The 22,305-nt window shown below is 34.4% G+C and overlaps 1 protein-coding gene across 1 annotated transcript in view; it reads right to left on the bottom strand.

The window, feature by feature from the left end:
* LOC120629166 (voltage-dependent T-type calcium channel subunit alpha-1G-like) overlaps positions 1-14,915 on the bottom strand; it is a 34,515-nt gene extending 19,600 nt beyond the window's left edge. The window contains exons 1-4 of the mRNA XM_039897990.1: positions 14,810-14,915; positions 13,584-13,717; positions 13,137-13,234; positions 1,949-2,120 (exon numbers count right to left, since the gene is read on the bottom strand). Coding sequence (XP_039753924.1) covers positions 1,949-2,120; positions 13,137-13,234; positions 13,584-13,717; positions 14,810-14,902 — 497 coding nt within the window. The 5' untranslated portion in view covers positions 14,903-14,915. The remainder of the gene's footprint in view (positions 1-1,948; positions 2,121-13,136; positions 13,235-13,583; positions 13,718-14,809) is intronic.
* Between the last annotated feature and the right edge of the window lie 7,390 nt (positions 14,916-22,305).

Below are 22,305 nucleotides of genomic sequence, written 5' to 3'. Positions count from 1 at the left end.
TAGTGATATGTTGATGAAGTCAGTGATTGTGTTTGAAAATGAGTCAAATCCTAGTATTGATTATAAAACTGCCAGTTCGTAAAGGAAAGCAGATAAAACACATCTGGACGGCAGATGTGTAGAGGTACACGTTACAACAGATTTCAATATTTTCAATAACACTTATTGTGATCCCAAATTCTTACGAGTTCACTCTGACGCGCACTCGGTACCATTCGGACAGGTCTCTGTAAAATAAATTAAGGAGGTTGATGGGTGTTATGTACCCTAAGTATGCTACGAGTATGTGATATTCTTGGTGCTTCAACTTCCTACTAAAATATTGGAAGGTGAGAATTAGTATAGAGGTGGACTTTCAAAGGAAGCGTTTCAAAGTAGCTTGACGGCGCCGCGTCAAGGAAGCTGATTAATGTACTTTGCCAATGTAGGGAACGTTATCCGACAGAACTGTCGTATCATCAGTGACGCGGTGTACCAGACCACTAGTTTTTTGGCTTTATCTCTGTGCGAATTTAATGAAAGTGCTATTTGCATAAAATGATGAGGAAGATGAAAATAATATGAATAACTTTGACTTAAGCACTGCACTTTGAAATATCACTTGGACTTATCATATTAAGAGAAATGAAAGATCAAATAAAAATTTTAATCAACTTATCCATAAAAAATTGAAATCCACAGGAAACATTAAAAAGATTATTTAATTCTCAAGGTCAACAAAGCATCACTGACACGGCGTTGTTAGAGCTGGGTTCGAAAGTCCACTTAAATACAAATGGTACGTAATAAATTATTAATTTGTGGTACGTATTTCAGACCCCCTAAAAATGTGTAGTTTGTGCAACGAAGCGCTATTAATGTAGTTCAGAGTACACATACGAAACCCTACTTTTAATGATGTTCTGTGGTTGCTCCACATCACTGATAAAGGAATTAACTTATTCGGTTCTATGTATCAATATAATTTGTTAGTGGACTATGTAATGTACGATTTGAATTGATGTTAGAACTACATGTATCATGATCAATCTAATTTTTGTACAGTTTTAATCAAATTTTCATGCTTTCGAACTGTTTGACCGATTTATGTATGACGGAATGCAATATTAACGTGTATAGTAAAGCTTGTATCGAGCATGCGCATTTATAATGTTAGTGAGCGAGGTTTTGCTTCATCAATAAATAATATTAAATAACGTGGCAGCCCTGTGTGCTCTTTGTGACGTAAGCGTTAAATATTGCATGCAGTCAAAGTTAGCAATGGGACGTGCTTCTAAGACGAGCGTTCCGGAGCAAATGGTACAAAATAAAATAGTCATTTGACTGCTATTTTATCGAAAGGGCTGTGGGAATTCATGTTCTATACCTGTAATATTATACTGCTATTCCGTATTAAATAAATATTCTTTTTTATTTTTATTAAATGAAATAAATTTCTAACTAAAAATATTAACCTGCAATCTTCCATCGAACCAATTAAACATTCATATAAAAAATTTGGTTGCAAGCCTAAGTTCAGATGGTTTTATAGATGTCTCGGGATTATTTTAGGTATACCTACCAGTGTGAAAAAGTAGCAATGTGTTCTGCTCTGTATGCTACCCTATACTTTAATGAAGAGATATAACTCTTCAATATAGTATAGTGTACCTAATCTACACGAGCAAGACTGGTAAAAGATCTGTTTGATATAGCCTTTCTAAGGCAAAATGCGTTAATAGTACAGTATTTGTGATACAAACTATGATTTTTTGTGACGCAACACGTATGGTGTGTAGTACTATGGGGGGTATTACATTCCCGCATTAATATTTGATCAACATTAATGCAAAAGCAAACGCTTGACATCATTCATCTAAACTTAAGCTAATACAAACTTTGATATAATTTAACATCGAAGCTTAGTAACAGTAAACAAGAAATCGTGCAAAAAGTTTCTTTAACTCACTTGGGCCGTAAAACGTTTGGTGGTAGGACCAATTCACACCGCTGCCTCAGTATACCTTCCCAAAGCTGAACTCCAACGATGCCGAATATGAAGAAGACAAAGAAACACAGCAGCAGGACGTTCCCTAACATAGGTAAAGTGTCCAGGAGAAGCATCACGAGGATACGCATGCCTGTGAACGAAACATTATTATGTTAGCAAACATTACTGCAATCGTGTAATAGATACTACAACTTTACATTACCATTAAATTAGACCTTTTAACCGCTACGCCGTAACCTCAAAACTACGGTTAACAAAGGTTACAGACCACAAACCTAAAGTGTTGTATGTGTATGACTTATGCTACGTTCCTACTTTGTCGTGTAGACAGGCAGTGGTTTTAGTAGTTTTTGCTGTGAGCCATTGGCAACATACACTCGTAAACGATACCAAGAACATCAGTGCCAAATCTTGAAACAAATAGGGTGTAATTTTTGCGAATTCTCTATAAAGAATACAAAAATAACATTTCATTTTCATCCAGTATACTGGAGAGCAAACACATACTACTGACCTAAAAGAACATAGAGGTAACTGATGTGCCAACGAATCGAAAACGAATCGGAACAGCTAGATACAATAGTGATACAATGGTACAAAAAATTGGACGATGTAATGACGACTACCAAAACGACTGTCGTCATTGCGTCGCCCAAATTTTTTTAACGGAAAAGGAACTGACGACATTCGTCCAACGATAAATTAATCTTCACGACATAGTAGGAACGTGGATTAAGTGAAATAGTGTATAGTTTTGTTGTCTGCAAAAGTTGTTACTGCGTAGGTCCAAGGTTAAATGGTCTAATTTCATGGTTATGTAATTTTGAAGGCTTGTACAGATATTTTACTTTTTGGTAGTACCGTTTTATGATACCTTAAACTTAGCCCTGCTCTAAGGGCAGATATTTGATCTCACGGCACGAGTAGAAGCAAATATAAGACCTTAAGGGGCTTCTATTATGAGCCTACAAGCTATAGCCCTCACGCAATTCGTTGGTGTTATGAACATATGACACACCGCAGGCACGGTTCAGAAATAATATAAGAACTTTAAAGGGCCAAAAACTTACGCGCAGATATTTAGTATTGAACCAAACAAGGAAACAGTTCAATCATCCTTAACTAGTTGCCAAAGCTAACTTAGTAAAACAAAGTTGATGATATATTATTATTATGATGGCATTGTTTCGTTTCAATATAATAACTATTTTACAGCTGATCGAATAAGTAGAAAATCCTACACTAGGCACTCAGTTTATGATGTTATATAAATCAGAGGGTTTTTGATTGAGGAGTTCTTTATCCACCTTTAACGTTTAATGGTTGAATTTAAATCTTCGAACGTCTAGGTACAAGGTTAGACTGCCGTATACGCACACCAATTATACAATTTTACTTTTTTTGCATAAAAATATTAAAAACCTTTACTTGGTTTTTTATATACTTGACGAGGTACACTGTTGTTTTATAATTAGATCTAGGTATTTGCGGGCGAGTTTTAGTATCGAGCTCAACTAAACTAATTATGTTCAATTAATTTGTTCCCAGTTAAGCGTGAGAAGGGATCGCTGTTACGTGAAGTATGTAAATAGATTTCATACTATAATGGAACTTTCATAATTTACGTTATAGCAGAATAATCGTTTCGAAAATTATAAACGTCTGTGAATGTAGGATAAAACCTCATCTAATTCTTTTTTTAAATGAGGGTGTTGGTGTGACGTCATCGCAATGAATGTTGATCATGATCATGCAGATCACGAGGCTTGATACCCGAGTCGGGCCAATCAGTACGGGTTTTTCTATCAAGAAAGTCTTAGTACAAGCTCGGAGTTTTGAAATCGAAGGTGACTTACACCCGTGTCTTGATGAGCACGTTAAGATATCGGCTCGTATATCGTGTCGGAGCTGTGTTCCATCGGACTATGAGAGTGTGTTTGCGCACACATTTGTGCACTATAATATCTCCCGTGTAGTTTGAATATCCCTCTGGAGATTGACTATCGTGGCCGAAATCCCTCAGACAATCGGTTTGCCGTCGAAAGTCGTCGGAGTTCTTTCTTAAATATTAATGCAGCAAACTATCACAATAAAATGTACGTACGTACCTACATTAAATTACAAATAAATAAATCAGTGTTTGCAGAAACTACAGCGGGCGTGTGTCTAACCAACATGTGGCAGGATTTGTGAATGGGTAGTACGGACTTGTTGTTTGCGAGAGGTTTTGCTAAACTTTAGTGAGCGCCTTTTGTTAGATCCTTACAAGCCCAAGTGCGGCAGCGTAATGTGATTTATATAATTTCATTCCATTGCCTTTGGATAATTGGTACCACCGTCTATTCTCCTCTACTTTTTTCCTAATTCAGAGATTGCCTGGCAGTGATCGCTATTAAGCGATAAGGCCGCCTCTTGTAGAATACACTTCTTTCTTTATGTTTCTGTTTTTATAATATTTTTGTGTATGTTAATGTTGTGGTATACAATAAAGAGTTAAATAAATAAATAAATATGGAATTATTCACGCAATGTCACTCTTCGTGGTCTTGATAAACTTTTAGGGTTCTTACTTTATTTTTGCTTATATTTGATAGCTGTTACATGTACTAGTAGAAGTTTTAGTTTTTTTTTAATTTCTGCGGTTTTGCCTCAAAAAGAGTAAGTATCCTTTATCGATCCGCAGTGGTGCTAGCACGCCACGTGATAATTATTTATTTGTGCCCGTTACTCGTATTTTTTTCTTTAGAGACCGACAAGATTATGAAGAGACAGAAGTCTTGTGGCCGGCATGATAGCCATATTGGATACAGGCTTTCACTATGCATAATGTCCCCAGGATCGGTTTAGCAGTGACATTGAGGTAAGAAAAGCTATTTCATTGAATCCCGAGGCAACGTTTTCCGCGATAAAATAAGACACGACACGACTTCCCTCTCCAGCACTTCAAGATACAAGATCTTTTGTTTTTTTATTCCACTATAAGTCAGGCCTTGACTGCAATCTCACCTGATGGTATATGATGATGCAGTTTGAGATGGTAGTGGGGTTACCTGTTAGAGACTGTGTTTAACCATACTCCTAATCGGTTTCTACACGACATCGTACGGGAACGCTAAATCGTGTCACGTCTTTGTCGGTAGGGTGGTAAATAGCTACAGCCGAAGCCTCCCACCAGACCAAAATTTTAAAATGTATGCAAGGTATTTCCGTCCACTTTGGTTTCTTATTCGACACTATTTCAAATCGGTAACTTTTGCTCTTTCACGGATGTCCTCATTTGCGATTTAATCATGTTGAGATTTTCCGGGCACATCTCTTTCTATGACCCGCTTAGTGATTCCAAGCTTTATTATGAGATTCAAAGTTAGCCATCATGCACCCGAGCCACATGTCATCACTAAAACATAAAGTCTTTTGTATAAATAAAGAATTCGAGGTCGAAAGGATAACTCTTTCTGGAGATTTACCAAGCTCGATTGTGTTTTCTAGGTATAAATACTCGTCTACAATTTCGAGTGCATGTTTCTAGACATTTACTGGGTGAAATGGAACATATTATGAGAATAACTCATGTTAGCTCATGTTAGTAAAATTTAGTGGCTTTTGTCTTTCTGGAAACTCGACCTACATAACTTTACAGTGTGTTTTATTATATTAATACTCAGATATAATTTTGAGTGCAGAATCCTTAACAGTCACTGTATGAAGCGAAACATAAATATAATAGCTGAAGGTTATTTTAGGCCCCCCGGTTGCGAATATCTGTTTTAGTTGAGCATTGTGTTGAGGTCTTTGGGAGATCAAACAGTAGTCGGAGAATATAATATAGGTACTTTTGTCATAAAAGTCAAGAGTTTGGTATATATATATATATATATATATAATTTCAGTATTTTTCATAATCATTTTAAAATTTAGTTCGTTAATAAAATATGTTATACTAAGATTATATATATATTTTTTAATCTAACGTTTGCGAAACCTCAAGGTGAGTACAGCTTACTAGATAAATGTCTAACCAGTATGGTGCTTGTTCTAATTTGCGGTTGTTTCGTACTGCCCCGTTGTTTGCAAGCCCGATGGGGTTATGTGAAACTTAGACGAACTTCGTGAAACTTTGTCTTAATATACCTGTACCTTTACAAAAAATAGTGTAATTACGTAGCGATGCTGCTGCCATTTATATTTAGAATACATATATTTCTATAATTAAAATAATTTAGTAACGTAATGTTCTTAATAATAGTTAACAAGCAATAAATGTTTCAAAAATCCATCAGGCCACGTTTAAATACATTGTCATTGTACAATTTGATTGTCTCGGTGAGTTTACTGGACATTTCATCTTCTTCTAGGCAAATAACTTTCAGTCCATATTTCAATAAATCACTTTTGATGAGAGGCACATTGCTTTTATATTTTTTTAACCAGTTTCACCTACACTTAGAGAAAATATACAATACTTATTTTTTTTAATTTTAGAATATGCGGGATCGGAACCCGGGGCTGATGAGCATGTTCAAAATATATAGTATTGATATTCTGACTCTGTCCCACAAGAAATTACAGTTAAATCATATGAGGCAAATTTAGCCAACCTCAAATTAAATAAAGACCTAGTTAGACCAACGTTAGCACTAAGTCGTTCTTAAAATTAGAACAAGTAATGCTCTTACTTGGACGGGAACTTGGTAATCTTGAGTATTACAGGGACACAATGCTCACCTATTTCAGGGCTTTGCAAATTTAAATGTATAATCATTGTAATACCCAAGTAGTACCACGGTATAAAGAAGAACCTTTGATCTCAGCCTAAATGCCGGCATTGTATAGTGTCATCAAATTGCATTAGACACTTACTACGGAGGTCAGTAAGTATTCTTTCCTTACCTTACACTACCCCGCACTGCTGCATTTACAATTTATTAGTTAGCAATATATCTGATTAAATTAGAATATATTGACATTTTGGGTGGTACTGTGCTTTTGGAAGCCAGATGGTTACATAACCCCAAAATTTACATATTGTAAAATTACCATAATTTAGTTTGGTTGTGGTTGGCTGAAAAGAGTTACGTTATCTCGGTTTCTTCTTATTAAAAGCTAATTAAAATTAAAATAAGTATTGCGTTTTAGCTTTCTTCAGCATACCCATTACCGGCCTACTACAGGGCACGAGTTCTAAGGAATCCCCAGCACCCACAATGAGAAGGGTTTATGCCATAGTCCACCACGCTGGCCACGCTGCAGATTTGTGGACTCCACACGCCTTTGAGAACATCGAGAACTCTCAGTTATGCAGGTTTCCTCACGATGTTTTCCTTCACCATTGAAGCATGTTTTTCATGTTTTTTCCTTTTACGCCATTGGTTGCCTGGAAGAAATCGCTATGTAGCGATAAGGCCACCAAATTGTACTCTCTTGATATGTATTTATATCTTTGTAACTACTTTTTTTTCTTTGGTGTACAATAAAAGTGTATTCATTCATTCATTCATGTGAAATTTTAATTACTTAAAACGCACATAACTTAGAAAAGTTAGAGCTGCGTGCTGGGATTCGATCTCGGTCTCCAGAAAATGAAGTCTAACCGCTGTGCTATCACCGCTACCATTACCATTACGCAATAGCTTTCTTACTTGCTGATTATTACCACATAAGATTATTTTAAAGCCTCAATGTTGGCTAGAGGTCATAAATAAGTGGCAGAGACTCAAACTAGAAAATGAATCAATGTTAGAACAATTACGTCCGACGTATGTCTAACCAAGTTGGGGGCACGATTTAATTTGCGGTCAGTTCATGCTATCCCCGTTGTTTGTGAGCCCCAGATGGGGTCGTGTGAAACTTTGGCGTGCATCTCTTGTTTGAGTTAAACTATAGTACCTACGTATATCAAATGTGGTGATTTACACAATTTCGCTGATTTTCCTTTTGCGGAATCTGACCTTTGTGCTGACTCTTGTGATATATAATTAATTCTATTCCCGAGTACATTTCGAAATTAATAATCAATCTAATCCAAAATATGCCCATCGCGGATTGAATTTACGAGTAGGAGTTCTATTTATATTTACTTTTGCCTTAAGATAAGAATAGCTCTATTAAATTAAATCTAAATCAAATCAAAATACACTTTATTGTACACCAAATAAAAATCACAATAAAAAAAAAACAATAAAAAAAAAAAGGTTAGAAAGGTAGGCTTATCGCGTAAAACCGATCTCTACCAGGCAACCCGGAAATTTTAGGTTTAGATGCATTGACTTCCATCATTAATCATACACACATATAAATAAGATAGAGTTGTCTTTTTGTGATATCTATTCCAAAATTCAAAACAAAATAAATCAACACACTTTTGTAAAAACGTTGTCTGCCATTCTATCCAACTATCACAAGAGTTTCCTTATTTAAAAGAAATGCAGCTCATCTCGCCCATAAGTTCTACCTTATTCATGTAATTGTGCGAATGTTTTTTTTTAATTAAACAGCACTATTGTTTGCTTGAAATGGATTCCGCAATCAAGGGGAACATCCATCTGAATTCAACAATGAAGTAAAAATGTCGGTTTTATTTAAAGCCAGGTATTATTAAAATCATCTATCTTCTACTATCTTTAAAAAACAATTGCTCGTTCGTAAGAACTCGAAATAAGGTGTTGCCAATGAAAGCAGCACGATTAATCTGATATTGTGAACTATGTTTGTGAATAGATAGTGTGAAAAGTGCCTAATTCTATTATTCTATATTGTTTATGATCAAACGTTTAAATACCAAAATTTTAATTAAATCCGTTTATTCTGCTGGAAGATTTGGTCGTTTATTCTTCTTCCTGGTACCAGCAAGAGGACCTGCTGATCGGGTTCTCGTGTGCTGGTTTAAACAAACAACCGGTGTATTTGATTGGGGTCCCTCGATGACTCAGATTACAATTAGACTAGGTAGGTGGCGCTGCGATCAGACTACTGATATATAATGCTGGTACTGGTATATCGCTGGTATAATAAAAATGATTCATAGCGGAATTACTTATCATCATGGTAGCCACAACGGCAAATTTATTTTGGATCTAATTTCCAAAAGAATACGTCCCCAGTTGGATGCACTAAAACTTGGTAATAGAATACCGTAACCAACAGAATTTTAACCGAAGAAAAATATTACCGTCTTTGTGCCCCACGGGAAAAATGTAAATTCGCCTATAGAACGGGTTCCACGATCCAATATTCCGTGTGGAGGGTTTGAGGCTCACTTGTTGCTCATCGATCGGCCACCCACGCTCACAATTTTTGTCAAGTGCCCTTAGTAAAGATTTACACTCTCGCAATCGACGAGTCGTTTGCGACCATCGAAGCATCATAACGTCATAGAATAAAAATAAAATAAATAAATATTAAAATATACCTACTACGACAATACACACATCGCAATCTAGCCCCAAAGTAAGCGTAGCTTGTGTGAATAATATACATAAATACTTATAATATACAGATATACCCAGTCAGTGAAAAAACATTCATATTTATTACATAAACATTTTCCAGCTGTCGGAAAAGAACCCACAGCCTTGGACTCAGAAAGTAGGCTTGCTGCGCACTGCGCCAAACGGCCGTCAAAACGTCGGTCGGTGTCGGCGGTCGGTGGTAGGGTCGGTGTCCAGTACATATAGGAAACTGGACCTACTGGTTTTCGTTTCTAAATTCTACGTTCTTTCTAAGTACCTCTTTGGTCTAGATAGCAAGTTTGACCAAGGATTACGAGGCCCTTAATGTTAATTCTTAAACGTTAAACTCACATAATGCGAATCGATTGGCTACGACAAACGATTGGTAAATATTTGCATTCTCTTAATCGAAGAGATGTTTGCGAGTATTGAAACTTTGTTCCCGATTTTTGTTTAGTGCCCTTAGTAATGATTTATGCACTAACTCATCATAGGGTTTGGGTACATTTTATAGTCAGGTGCATTCCTACTAAGGGTAAATTTCATACTAAGTAGATATAATATAGGGCTAATTTCAGTTGGTGCTTCGACGGGGATTTTCTTTAAAGCTGAAATTGGATGTTGGGTGACGTTGCTGCGGTTTGACGATCCGCTCGGCCTTTGAATGAATAGTAATGGCTTTTGTTATTAGATAATGCCACAGAAAATCTGCGATTATGTGCGGATATCCTTTATATCATTAAGTATAAAAAGTATCTCTACAAAACTGAACTTTTATGAAGAAAATTAAATACATGTCACTTATGTATATGTTCTTCAAATTACGATTCCTAATACGGAAACAATTGAAATTAATGTATGTTACATTAATTTCAATTGTTTCCGATAAATGAAAAATGATAAATGATAAATGTTTATTATTTTAAGTATAACTAACATAAATCATGTTAGTTATAAGCCTTTAGATTATCTGAATAGAGCCATATGAACAGTAAAATGAATTATTTCAAATGGATGAATAACTGATAAATATATGTGATTTTAACAATAATACGTTTCCAATGACTAGTTATTTTATTGCATAATGTATTATTATAATAGGATAAATGATAAATGTGTTTTTGATAAACTTGAAGCTATTGATGTTTAAGTTATATATAGAGACTGAAAGAATACTGGTGAATTAAAATTTAATAAACACGGCACGGTCGAGTTAATAACTGAGCCGATAGCGGAGACAAAGTAGAAGATTAGCGGTAATTACATTTTATGGGCCTCGAAATGGTGGCGGTTCTTAGTTGGCAGTGACAACGGTGTGTGTTGCTACGAAAAGTCTCGTAACAAAATCATTTTCGATACCTTATCGATGCTTGGTTTATTGTTTCGTAGTATTTAATAACTAGCGGACCCTCGCGACTTTGTTCGCGTATGAGTCAATCGAGAAGCTAGAATAGATCTGATGCTAACATCATAATCATCGTGGCTAGCTTTGTACCTACTATTATTTCACGTGGTAAACTGAGCTAGTGAGTTTTCATTATTTTAGTTGATACGTACATACATACATCCATCCTCACAAACTTTCGCATTTATAATATTAGTAGGATGGTATGCATGCATTTGATCATTGTCCCATATGCCTTGCGACTTGCTGTTATCTGTGAAGAGTTATGTCCTTTACCTCCGACAATATTTATTAGATCCTCAGAAAAATTAGACAATACATGCTTGATAGTATATACTTTCAAATAAAAAATGTATTAATAAAATCGGTTCAAATTTAACGGAGCTATGAAAAACAAATTATAAAAATTTCATTCCATTTCCTATAGGAAACTTATTGTTTACCGGGATACAAAGTATCCTATATATTGACCCGTAATATCAGCTACCACTATACCGAATTTCATTTAAATCCATTTAGTAGTTTTCACGTAATGCCCGGGCAGACAGACAGACAAAAATTAAATAAAAATCTGTTTTGGACTCAGTATAAAGTTTCAAAATATATTAAATGTACAAAAATCGTACACGGTTACAGTATAAGTATCAATAATAATCGTTTTTTAAGGCCAAGCCCATATTTGATCGCATAAATCTATTTCTAAATTGGAATAAAATAGAACAAAATAGGTAGTCTAATAGTCTAAGTGGTAATGTGCCCATGTTTCTAAGTGATAGTTTAGCTTTTCTCTGGCGAATAAATGGTTAAAATCAGTCTAGTACTTACGTAGTAGGTATAAACAAATAAACAAAAAAATATTTCCTCTTTTAATATAAAGTATAGAGAAAAGCTTGACCTATGTCTTCTGTCAAATACTTTGTTGCTTTGTACAAAAAGGACACTCCATAACATCACGATAGTTGATTATAAACTCTTCAACCCGTAAGATCACAACCCCTGGTGTTAATATAAAAGACAAACAATGTCTCTTTGTTAGAAATTCTGACACTGTAAACGAGATCCTTCTAAACGTTGTTAACATTTATTAAGGTTCGCCCTAGTATTTATAACCTTCTCAGAAAGACACCCTACAAAACCTTTACACGCTATTGAGCTAAGGCCAGTTGTATCTATAAAATAGTCGTCAATACATCTAGGCTTCATTCGTGTTTCATTCGGGTTTTTGTCACTGTTATAACATACCGAAGAAATGTAGAAGTTTTGTCACGTAAAAGCAGATTTCCACATCAACATCGTCATTCAAAACATAACACCCAAGAAAACCCTTACACCCTTAATATCAATAAATATAAAATATATGTTAAGACTGTTCATACATCTAGGTTTCACCATCTCACATTGTCATTTAAAATTATTCGAAGAGCCTGATGAACAACCTGATTAGAGAATTAATTCACACCCATGTTTTTCATCGATTACGTAGTCCTTAATTTGCCATAATCCGCAAAAGCGTTGCAAAGACAAAAATAATTGTGCATTGTCAAGTAAAGAGGTTCTGCGAATGCTCCGGTATCAAAAAGAACGGTGCGTAGAGGGAGTAATTCGAAAGATCTGTGTTGTGTTGCATTAGAATATTATGCCTTTGCATTGGTATTTTATGTCGCGGATCACAGTAAATTAAGCTTTATGTTTTTTGCCGTATGGTGACTGCAGGTCAGATTATAAATAAATAAATATACTACGACAATACACACATCGCCACCTAGCCCAAAAGTAAGCGTAGCTTGTGTTATGGGTACTAAGATGACTGATGAATATTTTTTATGAATAATATACATAAATACTTAGAATATACATATAAACACCCAGACACTGAAAATCATTCATGGTCATCACACAAACCTTTTCCAGTTGTGGGAATCGAGCCCACGGCCTTGGACTCAAAAAGCAGGGTCGCTGCAAACTGCGCGAATCGGCCGTCGAATATAGTTATTACCACCCCTCCTCTTTCCATGGGTGTCGTACGATGCTATTAAGAGAATATAATGGACACCGGGTATCTGCACCCTCTGTACCACTGCTACCATCGATTGCGATCAAGAAACCGTCTACCCAGCAGCGTGGTGATTATTAGTAAACCATCGCGTTGGAGAGGGCTTTAGTCCAGCTGCTCCTATAACAGTCCACTGCCGGACTGGCAGTGGACTGTTATAGGATGTTGATGAACGATGAAGCTTTATGTCCATTGTATGCAATATTAAATTTACCTTTAGGCGTTATAAAATATACTTACTAGGTATCCTGTTGATAGCCCGCAAGGGTCTGAGTACTCGGATCGTTCTTATGGCCGATAAATTTATATTTTCCACGTTCAAAGCATATTCTAGTGCCCTGAAAATTTTATGAGGTTTAATGATGGTACATAAATCTGTAAGGTAACGTTAGGAGTTCGTTGGAACTTGTTTAGCAGTATATGGTCGTAGGTTAGAGTTAAGGGTTCTATAAACTGCCATAAAATTTGAAGGTAGTACGCTTCCGTCTTAGACTGTATCTTCATTTAGCATAACAGAGGCGGGAAGTCACTTTTTCGGGCTTCTGAAGAGCTCATTCAGTTATAGTAACATATTAAATCAATGAGCTTATTCCGTCAATTAGTATTAAGTTGGCTTAAAAATTTAAAAAGGTTAAATTAAGTTCAACTCAAAGTTTAAAGATATACAAAACAAGTAGATAAGCTTACCCAGCCATGACAATGAAAAAGTCCAGTCTATTCCAAGAGTCTGCGAGATAGGTGCCGTGGCCGTATATTCCCATGGCGACCATTTTGATCGTCATCTCCAAGGTGAAAAATGCAAATATTATGTCGTCGAATACCTACGCAAAAAATAAATTTATATTAAATTTCATAAACCTGGCAATATTTCGGTAGAACTCTCAAGGGGTTTGCATGTTAATTTCGAGCAAAAAAGAAAAACACTGTAGGTATAATTTCTGAAGTGAATGACTGTTAAAAGCCCTAAAGAATACATTCCTATATTTATCGTCAAATAAGAGGATATGCTTTTATAAATAGAAAAAATATAATAAATTTTAAACTTGTTGAGAGACATCTCAAATATTTCATTAAGTATTTGGTTATGTAATAATATACAATTTCCATTGAAAGAATTATAAATTTTATGTAGCCTAGTAAACTACGCAACAAATTTATTTTGACTTCTTATTTTTTGACTTATATTTAAATTGTGTTATATTTTTATGTACATAAATTAAATTTTCAAATATGTACTGACTATGCATTGTCATTTCGTTTAACTTCTTTAAATTTATCCATTTTGTAAATTGCACGAACAGCCCTCTTTCTTCTGCAGTTCGAAAATAGCATCATACTTCTTTGAGATTAACTTATTTGTTACTTAGTTTATTAAACAATACCTTATCATACCAGGGGTTAGAATTCAGACAACTATCAATGTACTTTTATATAGAAAATGGTGAAAAGTACTAAAATATTTTCGTAAAAATTGTAGCCGTAGTTAGTTGTGTGTGAAAAACGGATTGGCTCGATTTCAATATTTTTTTTCTTTCTTTCTAGTTTTTGTTTCACATTTTCTATGGGTAAAATTTCTGAATTTCTGCTTTGAAATGTTAAAGAGAGATAGGTGTAGGAAAATGCGACTTAATACACTATCCAGTTTATATTTTTATCTTGTTCTTTTTTTAGTAATGAATTATACGATCGCGTTGCATGATACCAGACAGGTTTTCATCTCTAAGTCTATGCAACGAAATCTCCCAACAAGCAATTTGCTTCTTTGTATTCTCACTGTAACACATAGTTAGGTAGGTTTCGGAACGCCTTTTCAATTGTTTAGGTACTGTGTTTTCTGATTCTTATAACCCAACCTTTCTCCTCCCTCCTAAAATTAGTAAGACATTAATAGGGATGATGATAAATAATCTTACCTGTAAAATCTTACATCTGTTGGTGACACACTGGTCATCAACGCAGGGCTGGTACATGCCGAGGGTCACGCAGTTCAGCAGTATCACCAGCATTGATATCCTCTCGAACCATGTATGTTTTAGTTAAGGAAAATCAGTATCGGTACACTTACAGAATATACTTTATAAGTTATAGTTATGTTAATAATTTTTATTGATTTACTAGAAAATTGGATTACAACAATTTATATTATATGAGGTAAGCAAAGGAAAGCTTATCTCTATAAAAAAATTCCTTCCAGCCACCCTTAGATGTGAGTAAGTTAGTTGGTTTCCGAAAGGGTTCACAATGATTTCATGCGGATACTCGGTTTAAACTGACTTATTTTGCTAATTAAGGGTACTTACAACCTTCCCCTTTGAATTTTTGTTGACGATCACCATAGTGCTATGGATTTAAGTGGCAGATCCCGGGATCGAGTGGCAAAAAGTTTGCCGGGCAGGTTGCGCTGTGTAATGTTTTTTTGCCATAAACTTTAGTTTCTTAGGTAGTTTACCGTTTGTTTAAAATAAAATGACGTTCTATTTAAAAAAAATATCTTATTTGTTAAAAATATCGTAATTTACTTTCTTCTATATGATTTAAAAAAAATAATAGCATAAGAAAATCAAGAGCATAGAGAAGCTAGCTTATGAAGATTACAGCGACATAAGGTTTAATATTTAATATATTTATAGTTATAGAGATATAAGTAATTTAAGAGTAGCCAGATGACGACGAGACGTTATAATATAAAATACCAATATTTGCAATTGTTTTAAGGTTCTGTAGGAATACTCAGATACGTCATCTGATATTTCCATCAACTTTGACTATCATTTAAACATAGGTAAAACTCCTGCAACAATATTACAAAAACCCACATATTTATCGCTGGCTAAAACAACAAAAAAAAAAATATCTGTATAGAAATATAGAATGAAGGATAACTTAATAACAAAAACTATACCAAGAGGAAAACAAAATCAGCATAAAGCAATCTTCCCTTACGTAATGCGTGCAAAACTTTATGCGAACTAGTTATTTCTTTGCAAGAATAATCTTTTATATCTGAAGGCTGTGTGGTCTACAATATAAGTTTGACAACATACACGCTTCGGTACAGTGATACGAATCACACTCCATTATGTCTCTTATTACGTTAATGTTAAAGGATCATACTTTGCTGAGTTTTCCAGAAAATTAACAGTATTCAAAGGCATTAAGTTGCAGGGCTCATCTTCGTCAATGGGTTAAGTTTAAGTTAAGTTAAGTTTTGAGACCCTTTCTATTTTTCGTGTATATAAATGATCTACCACACCAATGATAAATTTAAAAATCATAAATCTAAAGTTTTGAAGAATGATAGAGGTAATGATAAACTTTGACAAAGTAAGCTTTGCTATGTAGCAAGTGTTGTATTGGTTTACTGTCAATAATTTACTTTTAAATGCAAAATAAAACTAGGTGTGTGAAATTTATTTTACCAAATGTAAACAAAGTTGATGAAAATATAATAATTAATGAAGAATCACTAAAAAAGTTTTTCTGGGCGTGATCTTGGATTGTTGTTGTTGGAAGGTTCAGTGGGGTACCCATATAAAAATTACTAATGCAACGTTGTGCAAGAATTTCAACCTAAGTAACACTGATATACGAAACCTGAATACTTATTATATTTTGTATATATAATCATTTTAACAAACCATCGTCCACTACAGGTTACGGGTCTCCTGCCATAATGAGAAGGGTAAAGGACGTAGTACCGTACGCTGGCCCAGCGCGGATTGATAGAAATCTCAGGCATGCAGGTGTCCTCACGATGTTATTCTTCGTGGTTAAAGCAAGTGACATTTAGTCGCATAACACAAAACTAAAAAAAAACAGAGGCGCATTCTGAAATCCGAACCCGGCCTACCAAAAGTGAAGTCGAAGTCCTAACATCTAGGCTATCACCGCTTATATAATATACTTATAAATAATTCACTATGGTATATAGGTATATGAACGTGTCTGCTTTATGTAGTATGGAAATTCTACGCAGCTAAGTGATTTAATTATGAATGCGAAGCAATTAAAATTGTTGAGGGGACATGAATGGTTTTCAATTAATCCCATCGGATTATTGGTTATTGATTAACAGCTTTTCATAATTTTAACGAAAGCCCGATTCGACTATGGATACATTATTATCCACCAGTTCCAATGCAAAAAGCTTTATAAAATTAACATGGGATTCAGTTTATCGGATAATCTATGTAGAGGTATAAGCCGAGTTATGGGAACCTGCGGGCCAATGTTTTTCTTTAAATTACGATACATGTTAGCGTAAATTTTATCCATTTCTATAAGGACCAAACGTTATTTGACACTCCAACTATGCCTTGTTTAACAACTGATTGCGGTCTCGTGTTGGATTGCAGGTTAGAGCTAAAAATGACTAAGTATTGGTTTTTTCTACCAAAAATTCTCAGTACCAGCCAGGAGTTAGATTGATTGTGTCATTCTCGTCCCTCGTAAAGCACGTCTAACTATTGGTTCAGGTTATTATCACTAAAACGTAATCCCTTATATTTTGTATATGTGTACCTATATAAAAACCTTGTGTTGCTGTAAACCCTTCTATAAAAAAATATGCCATAAAATTTAACTTCTGTAATAACAGTCGCAAGCGTGTTAACCAGGTTTGTGATTTGGGTATAATTCTTGGTGATCAACTAACTTTAACTTGCTTTTAGAAATTTAGGATTTATTCACCTAATCGCCAAACTATTCAATAAAATAATAACATTAAAAATTTTATATATTTGCCTTCGTTTGTTCAATATAATATTTCGGTTGTGTTATTTGAAGCAATTTTCACGTACTTTATTCGAAAAAGGCCAACGTACATTTATCAGAATTTCATTTATTACAACTTTCGTTGTAATCACTACAATCACTCCTATGAAAATTCCTCAAAAAACCATAATTATTTTAAGTCTTTATAAGCGCCGAAGCAATGGATTACCGCTCGATTAAATGCCGATTAAAACTCTTTATTCGCCCAAATCGTAAACTGAATTGATTTTCATCGTCATTTTTCTATAAAAATACGTGATACGACGTGGGCCTGTTTTTAGCTCATTAAAAAAAACTGCATCTTTTAAAAAACATATAATATACCTTTATACTTAATTTCTTTTTCTTGCTTGCTGTTTTTGATACTTATGTACCTACTTATTATTTTTTGCCACTTACTGCCTTACTGCTCTGGTCAATGCTTATATAATTTCAACTTTTATAAATTAATGTACTTTTTCCGCAAAGTTTAGTCTATAATAAGATTGTTTTTATATGTATTAAGTTACTTCTATGTAATGACTGTTTTTGCCAAAAAAAAGCAATTGTACTATGAATCTAACTCTGAAAATCTCAAAAAGGCTCCTGAATAAAAAATTCATAGCCACTACCCGACTTTGGCAAAGTAAATGATGTGGTGTGATTATCATTAACGTAGAGAAGAATTATAAGTCAAAAGTAACATTGCAATTTGTTGCATATAGTTATATGATTCAATATATTATTCTTATTATAAGAACCTTAGGTACTTTTGAGTTCAACTTGTCAAAATGTAGGAGCGACTATCAAATAAAGGTAAAGGTATATGACTAATGCCTGTTTCAATAAACCTAAGCTAAACCCAGCCTATATCATTAGGCATTCGATTTAGGTGATAACTGTAGGTGTACGGTTGATTTATGCCTAAGAATCTCCTTATTCGCCGTTAGTGAAAACGGGTATAATAATGTCTAATTCGATGTGCGCAACTATTATGTAATAGTTTGAATTATGTACGCGAACTAATTAGAGTTGTGGACTTGTAATTAATTATGATATCATGTCGTAGTGAATAATTACTAGTAAGTCATTAGAACGATATTCGACTAGTTGCTTGGTAATTACCAATTTTGTTTTTTAAAGCTATGTAACAATCTGTTAAAGTGCTCATTGGCGGCCTATTATCGTAGCAAAACATACTCGTAGAATTAAGTTCTCGGTGATAACCCTAATAGTAGTAGCTTTATATTTAAGTTTATGAATATGGTTATCGCCATCATCTCACTACCGTGTACATTTTTCTCATGTAATGTACGCATCAAAAGTTCATCTGTGGGTCTACTTGAGTAAAAATATTTCTGACTTTGACTCTGAATAACGACGAAAAATCGAATCTTTTTGGGTAGTCTGCTGGCCATCCTGTTTCCGGAATCAAGTAAAAGTTATCATATCATATTATAATATATACGTCTGAAGGTGGCGGTCCCCAGCAGAGGCAATTTGGGAATTTATAATATCTGAATCTCTGGTCTGGTCTGGTGGGAGGCTTAGGCCGTGGCTAGTTGTCACCCTATCGACAAAGGCGTGCCGCTAAGCCATTAAGCGTTTCGGCACGATGTCGCGCGGAAACCATTTAGATGGTTTATATCAAACCCTAATGTCAATTTTTTCATACTTGTTATTTTTTTGTGAGTAAAACTAAAGAGTAACAAAAAGATTGTTTGCAATAAAAAATAAGTGAGAAAAAATAGACTGTAACAGGTTAGCCCGCTACCTTCTTAGACTACAAAAACATCAAAATTACACATTTTTGTCCATGCACACGGCATGCACAAAAATATGTAATTTTGAAGTTTGGTTTGAATATGTGTAAGTGTGTAAGTGTGTAAGTATAAGTTTGAATATGATATTTTGACAATCCAAAAAGATGGGCTTTATTTATTTATTTATTTGCCCATTTAAACCATAGAAGTCTCGTGGTGTCTATGGTCCAATTAGTGTTTAATTACAATAACATACAGAGCCGGAATTTCAAAATTATCACTTGACCAAGCTATTTAGCTAAGCCACTTCACAATTTAAACTAGAATCGGACGGTTGATGAGAGATTTAGCAAGTATTATCGGCGCTCGAGTTATTTGATACTCTATAACATTTTGCATGTATCTTTTAAAAAGAGTTGAGAAAGAGTTGTTGCAGCTTTGAATCGTTAACAAATATGATTTATACCAAAACATGACCCAACGATTTTAATTGTTTTTTAATATGAAAAACGACTTTTGTGTCGACTATGTTACTTACATATAAAAGTTATACCTACGCTGTCGCGGAATTTTTTGTAGCCATTATCAGGCGTATCAGCTCATCATTAAGGCGGCGTTCGCAAGGAACGTTTTCGTTCGACAGTTTTTTCTCCGACTTACTTTGCAAATCTGACTACTACGCAAAGTTCTTTTCAGTTTTCAGCTTAATATATATAGCCTATGGCAATCACAAATAATGTGGCTTTATATTATAAAAGAATTTTCAAAATTGGTTCTGTAGATCCAGAGATTACCTCCGACAGTACCACAAACTCACAAACTTTACCTCTTTATAATATACTAGCCGTTTCCAGCCCGCTTCGCTGGGCGAATTGAAAAAGGAAATAAATTACATTTTATGTTTCATTTTTTTTTATTTTTGTATGAACATAAATAGGCCCCGCGGATAGAACATATCATCATCATAGCATCGATATTGTTTAGACTTACTCAAATTCCAAATTCCATCGATTTAGCCTGTATCTTTCATCCAGGTGATTTTTCTCACTAATATTCATTGTAACTTTCAATGTGCAATCATTATAACATTTCCGTGCCTTTCTTCCAAAAATTAATAATAATTGACATGAAGAAAAAAATTTGAAATGAGCATTGAAAGTTTAAGTTAAAGTCATTGCAAGTCTCATATGTGAAGTTGAAATCTGTCTAGGTTCAAGTGCGCCGAATTTTCTGTTAACTAAAATTTTCTCCGTGACATCAATTTTTTTATAGAAAATTAATTGTGCATGTTTTTTATGAATTCTATTGGAATAAGTAACTAAATTTCTTTTCCACATCTCATGTGCTTGGAAAATGCATTCATTTTAATCTGTTACATTTCCGCGATCCCGCAATAAAAGAATTCGTCGGTTATGTAGTCTGCAAAAGTAAAATGAATGTAAAATTCTTAGTCCGTTGATTGGATACATGTAAAGTTAAATTTTTGAAACCTCTCAATTACTTTTTCTCCGCTGCCAAAAAGACGATTTTGTAAGGAAATACACGAATATCCCTACATACACGAAGATCCCCACCAAATTTGGAGTCTGTAGAAGTTACAGGTTAGAAATAAAAATTTTAGATTTTAACACCCACCCCCGCAATTCCTGTCGGAAGTAGACTTTATTGAAATCCATTTTGAGATGTTCTTTATGTGAATAATAAAAGATTCCTACCATATTTAGAATTTTTAGAAGCTATATTTCGAAATTGAATTTTTTTATTGTTAACACCCACCCCCGCGAACCTTATTGGAGGTGATTCATTGTAAAATCCGCTCGAAGATCATTTTTATATTACATATAGAACACTCTCACTAAATTTGGAGTCTATAGGAGCTATAGCTTGGAAATTGAAAATTTTCATTGTTAACGCCCCCGCAATCTTCTTTGGGGTGGGATATCGTAAAATTTGTTCATAAATCATTTTTACATCACTTATAGAAAATTCCTACAAAATTTGGAGCTTGTAGGAGCTTTAGCTGGAAAATTAAAAATATTAATTGTTAATACCCACCCTAGCAACCCCCTGTGGGGTGAGCTATCGTAAAATTCGTTCATAGCCTATTTCTACACCTCTTACAGAAGATTGCTACCAAATTTCAAAGTCTATAGGAGCTATAGTTTAAAAACGGGAATTGTTCATTGTTAACGCCCCCGCAATCCCCTTTGGGGAATGAATTTCTTAAAATCTATTCATAGCTGACCTCTACATAGCAAAAGTAATATTCCTAATCAGTTTCACGTTTCTAAGTCTTATGGTTCCCGAGATTTCGTGGTGAGTGACTATATAGATGGGAATTCTTCGATTATCATCGAAATTTTTAACTTTTTATCGGGCTTTTTTAAAATTTTCTTACATACAAAACTTTCTCCTGACAATTCTGAAGATAAAAAAAAGCCCAATTGGTCCAGCCGTTCTCCACTACCGTGAGTAGATTCTTAGCTGAATGTAAAAAACCATAATCCGTTTACACTCTGTTGAAATCCATGAAAACAAAAGAATCAAGAGAAAATGCTTATCTTTTGTTTTTATTAGCGGGATAAATGTTCATAAAAGTAAAACAGCAATAAAAAAATGAAGGAATGTTGGAATTCAAAAAATAGATAGCCATAAACCATCTAGGAAAAAATTCGCATCGAATGGTGGTAGTTTCATGTCGATACGATCAGTGGTTTAGGCGTGATTGAGCCTCAAACGAAGACCATTTTCATTATATATATATATATAGATATCAGTATAAATAAGAGAATGCGCAGTGGCGTGCACTTAATGTATGCACTAAAGCACCGCCTAACCTATTTTTTTTTTAAACTCGTTTAAGCGTTTGGTTATTCCATTTATGACATTTTCAT

This window comes from Pararge aegeria, chromosome 14 (assembly GCF_905163445.1).
Source record: "Pararge aegeria chromosome 14, ilParAegt1.1, whole genome shotgun sequence".
Classification (NCBI taxonomy): Eukaryota; Metazoa; Arthropoda; class Insecta; order Lepidoptera; family Nymphalidae; genus Pararge; species Pararge aegeria.
The sequence above is the reverse complement of the archived record's forward strand: the minus strand, read 5'-3'. Positions and strand labels throughout refer to the sequence as shown.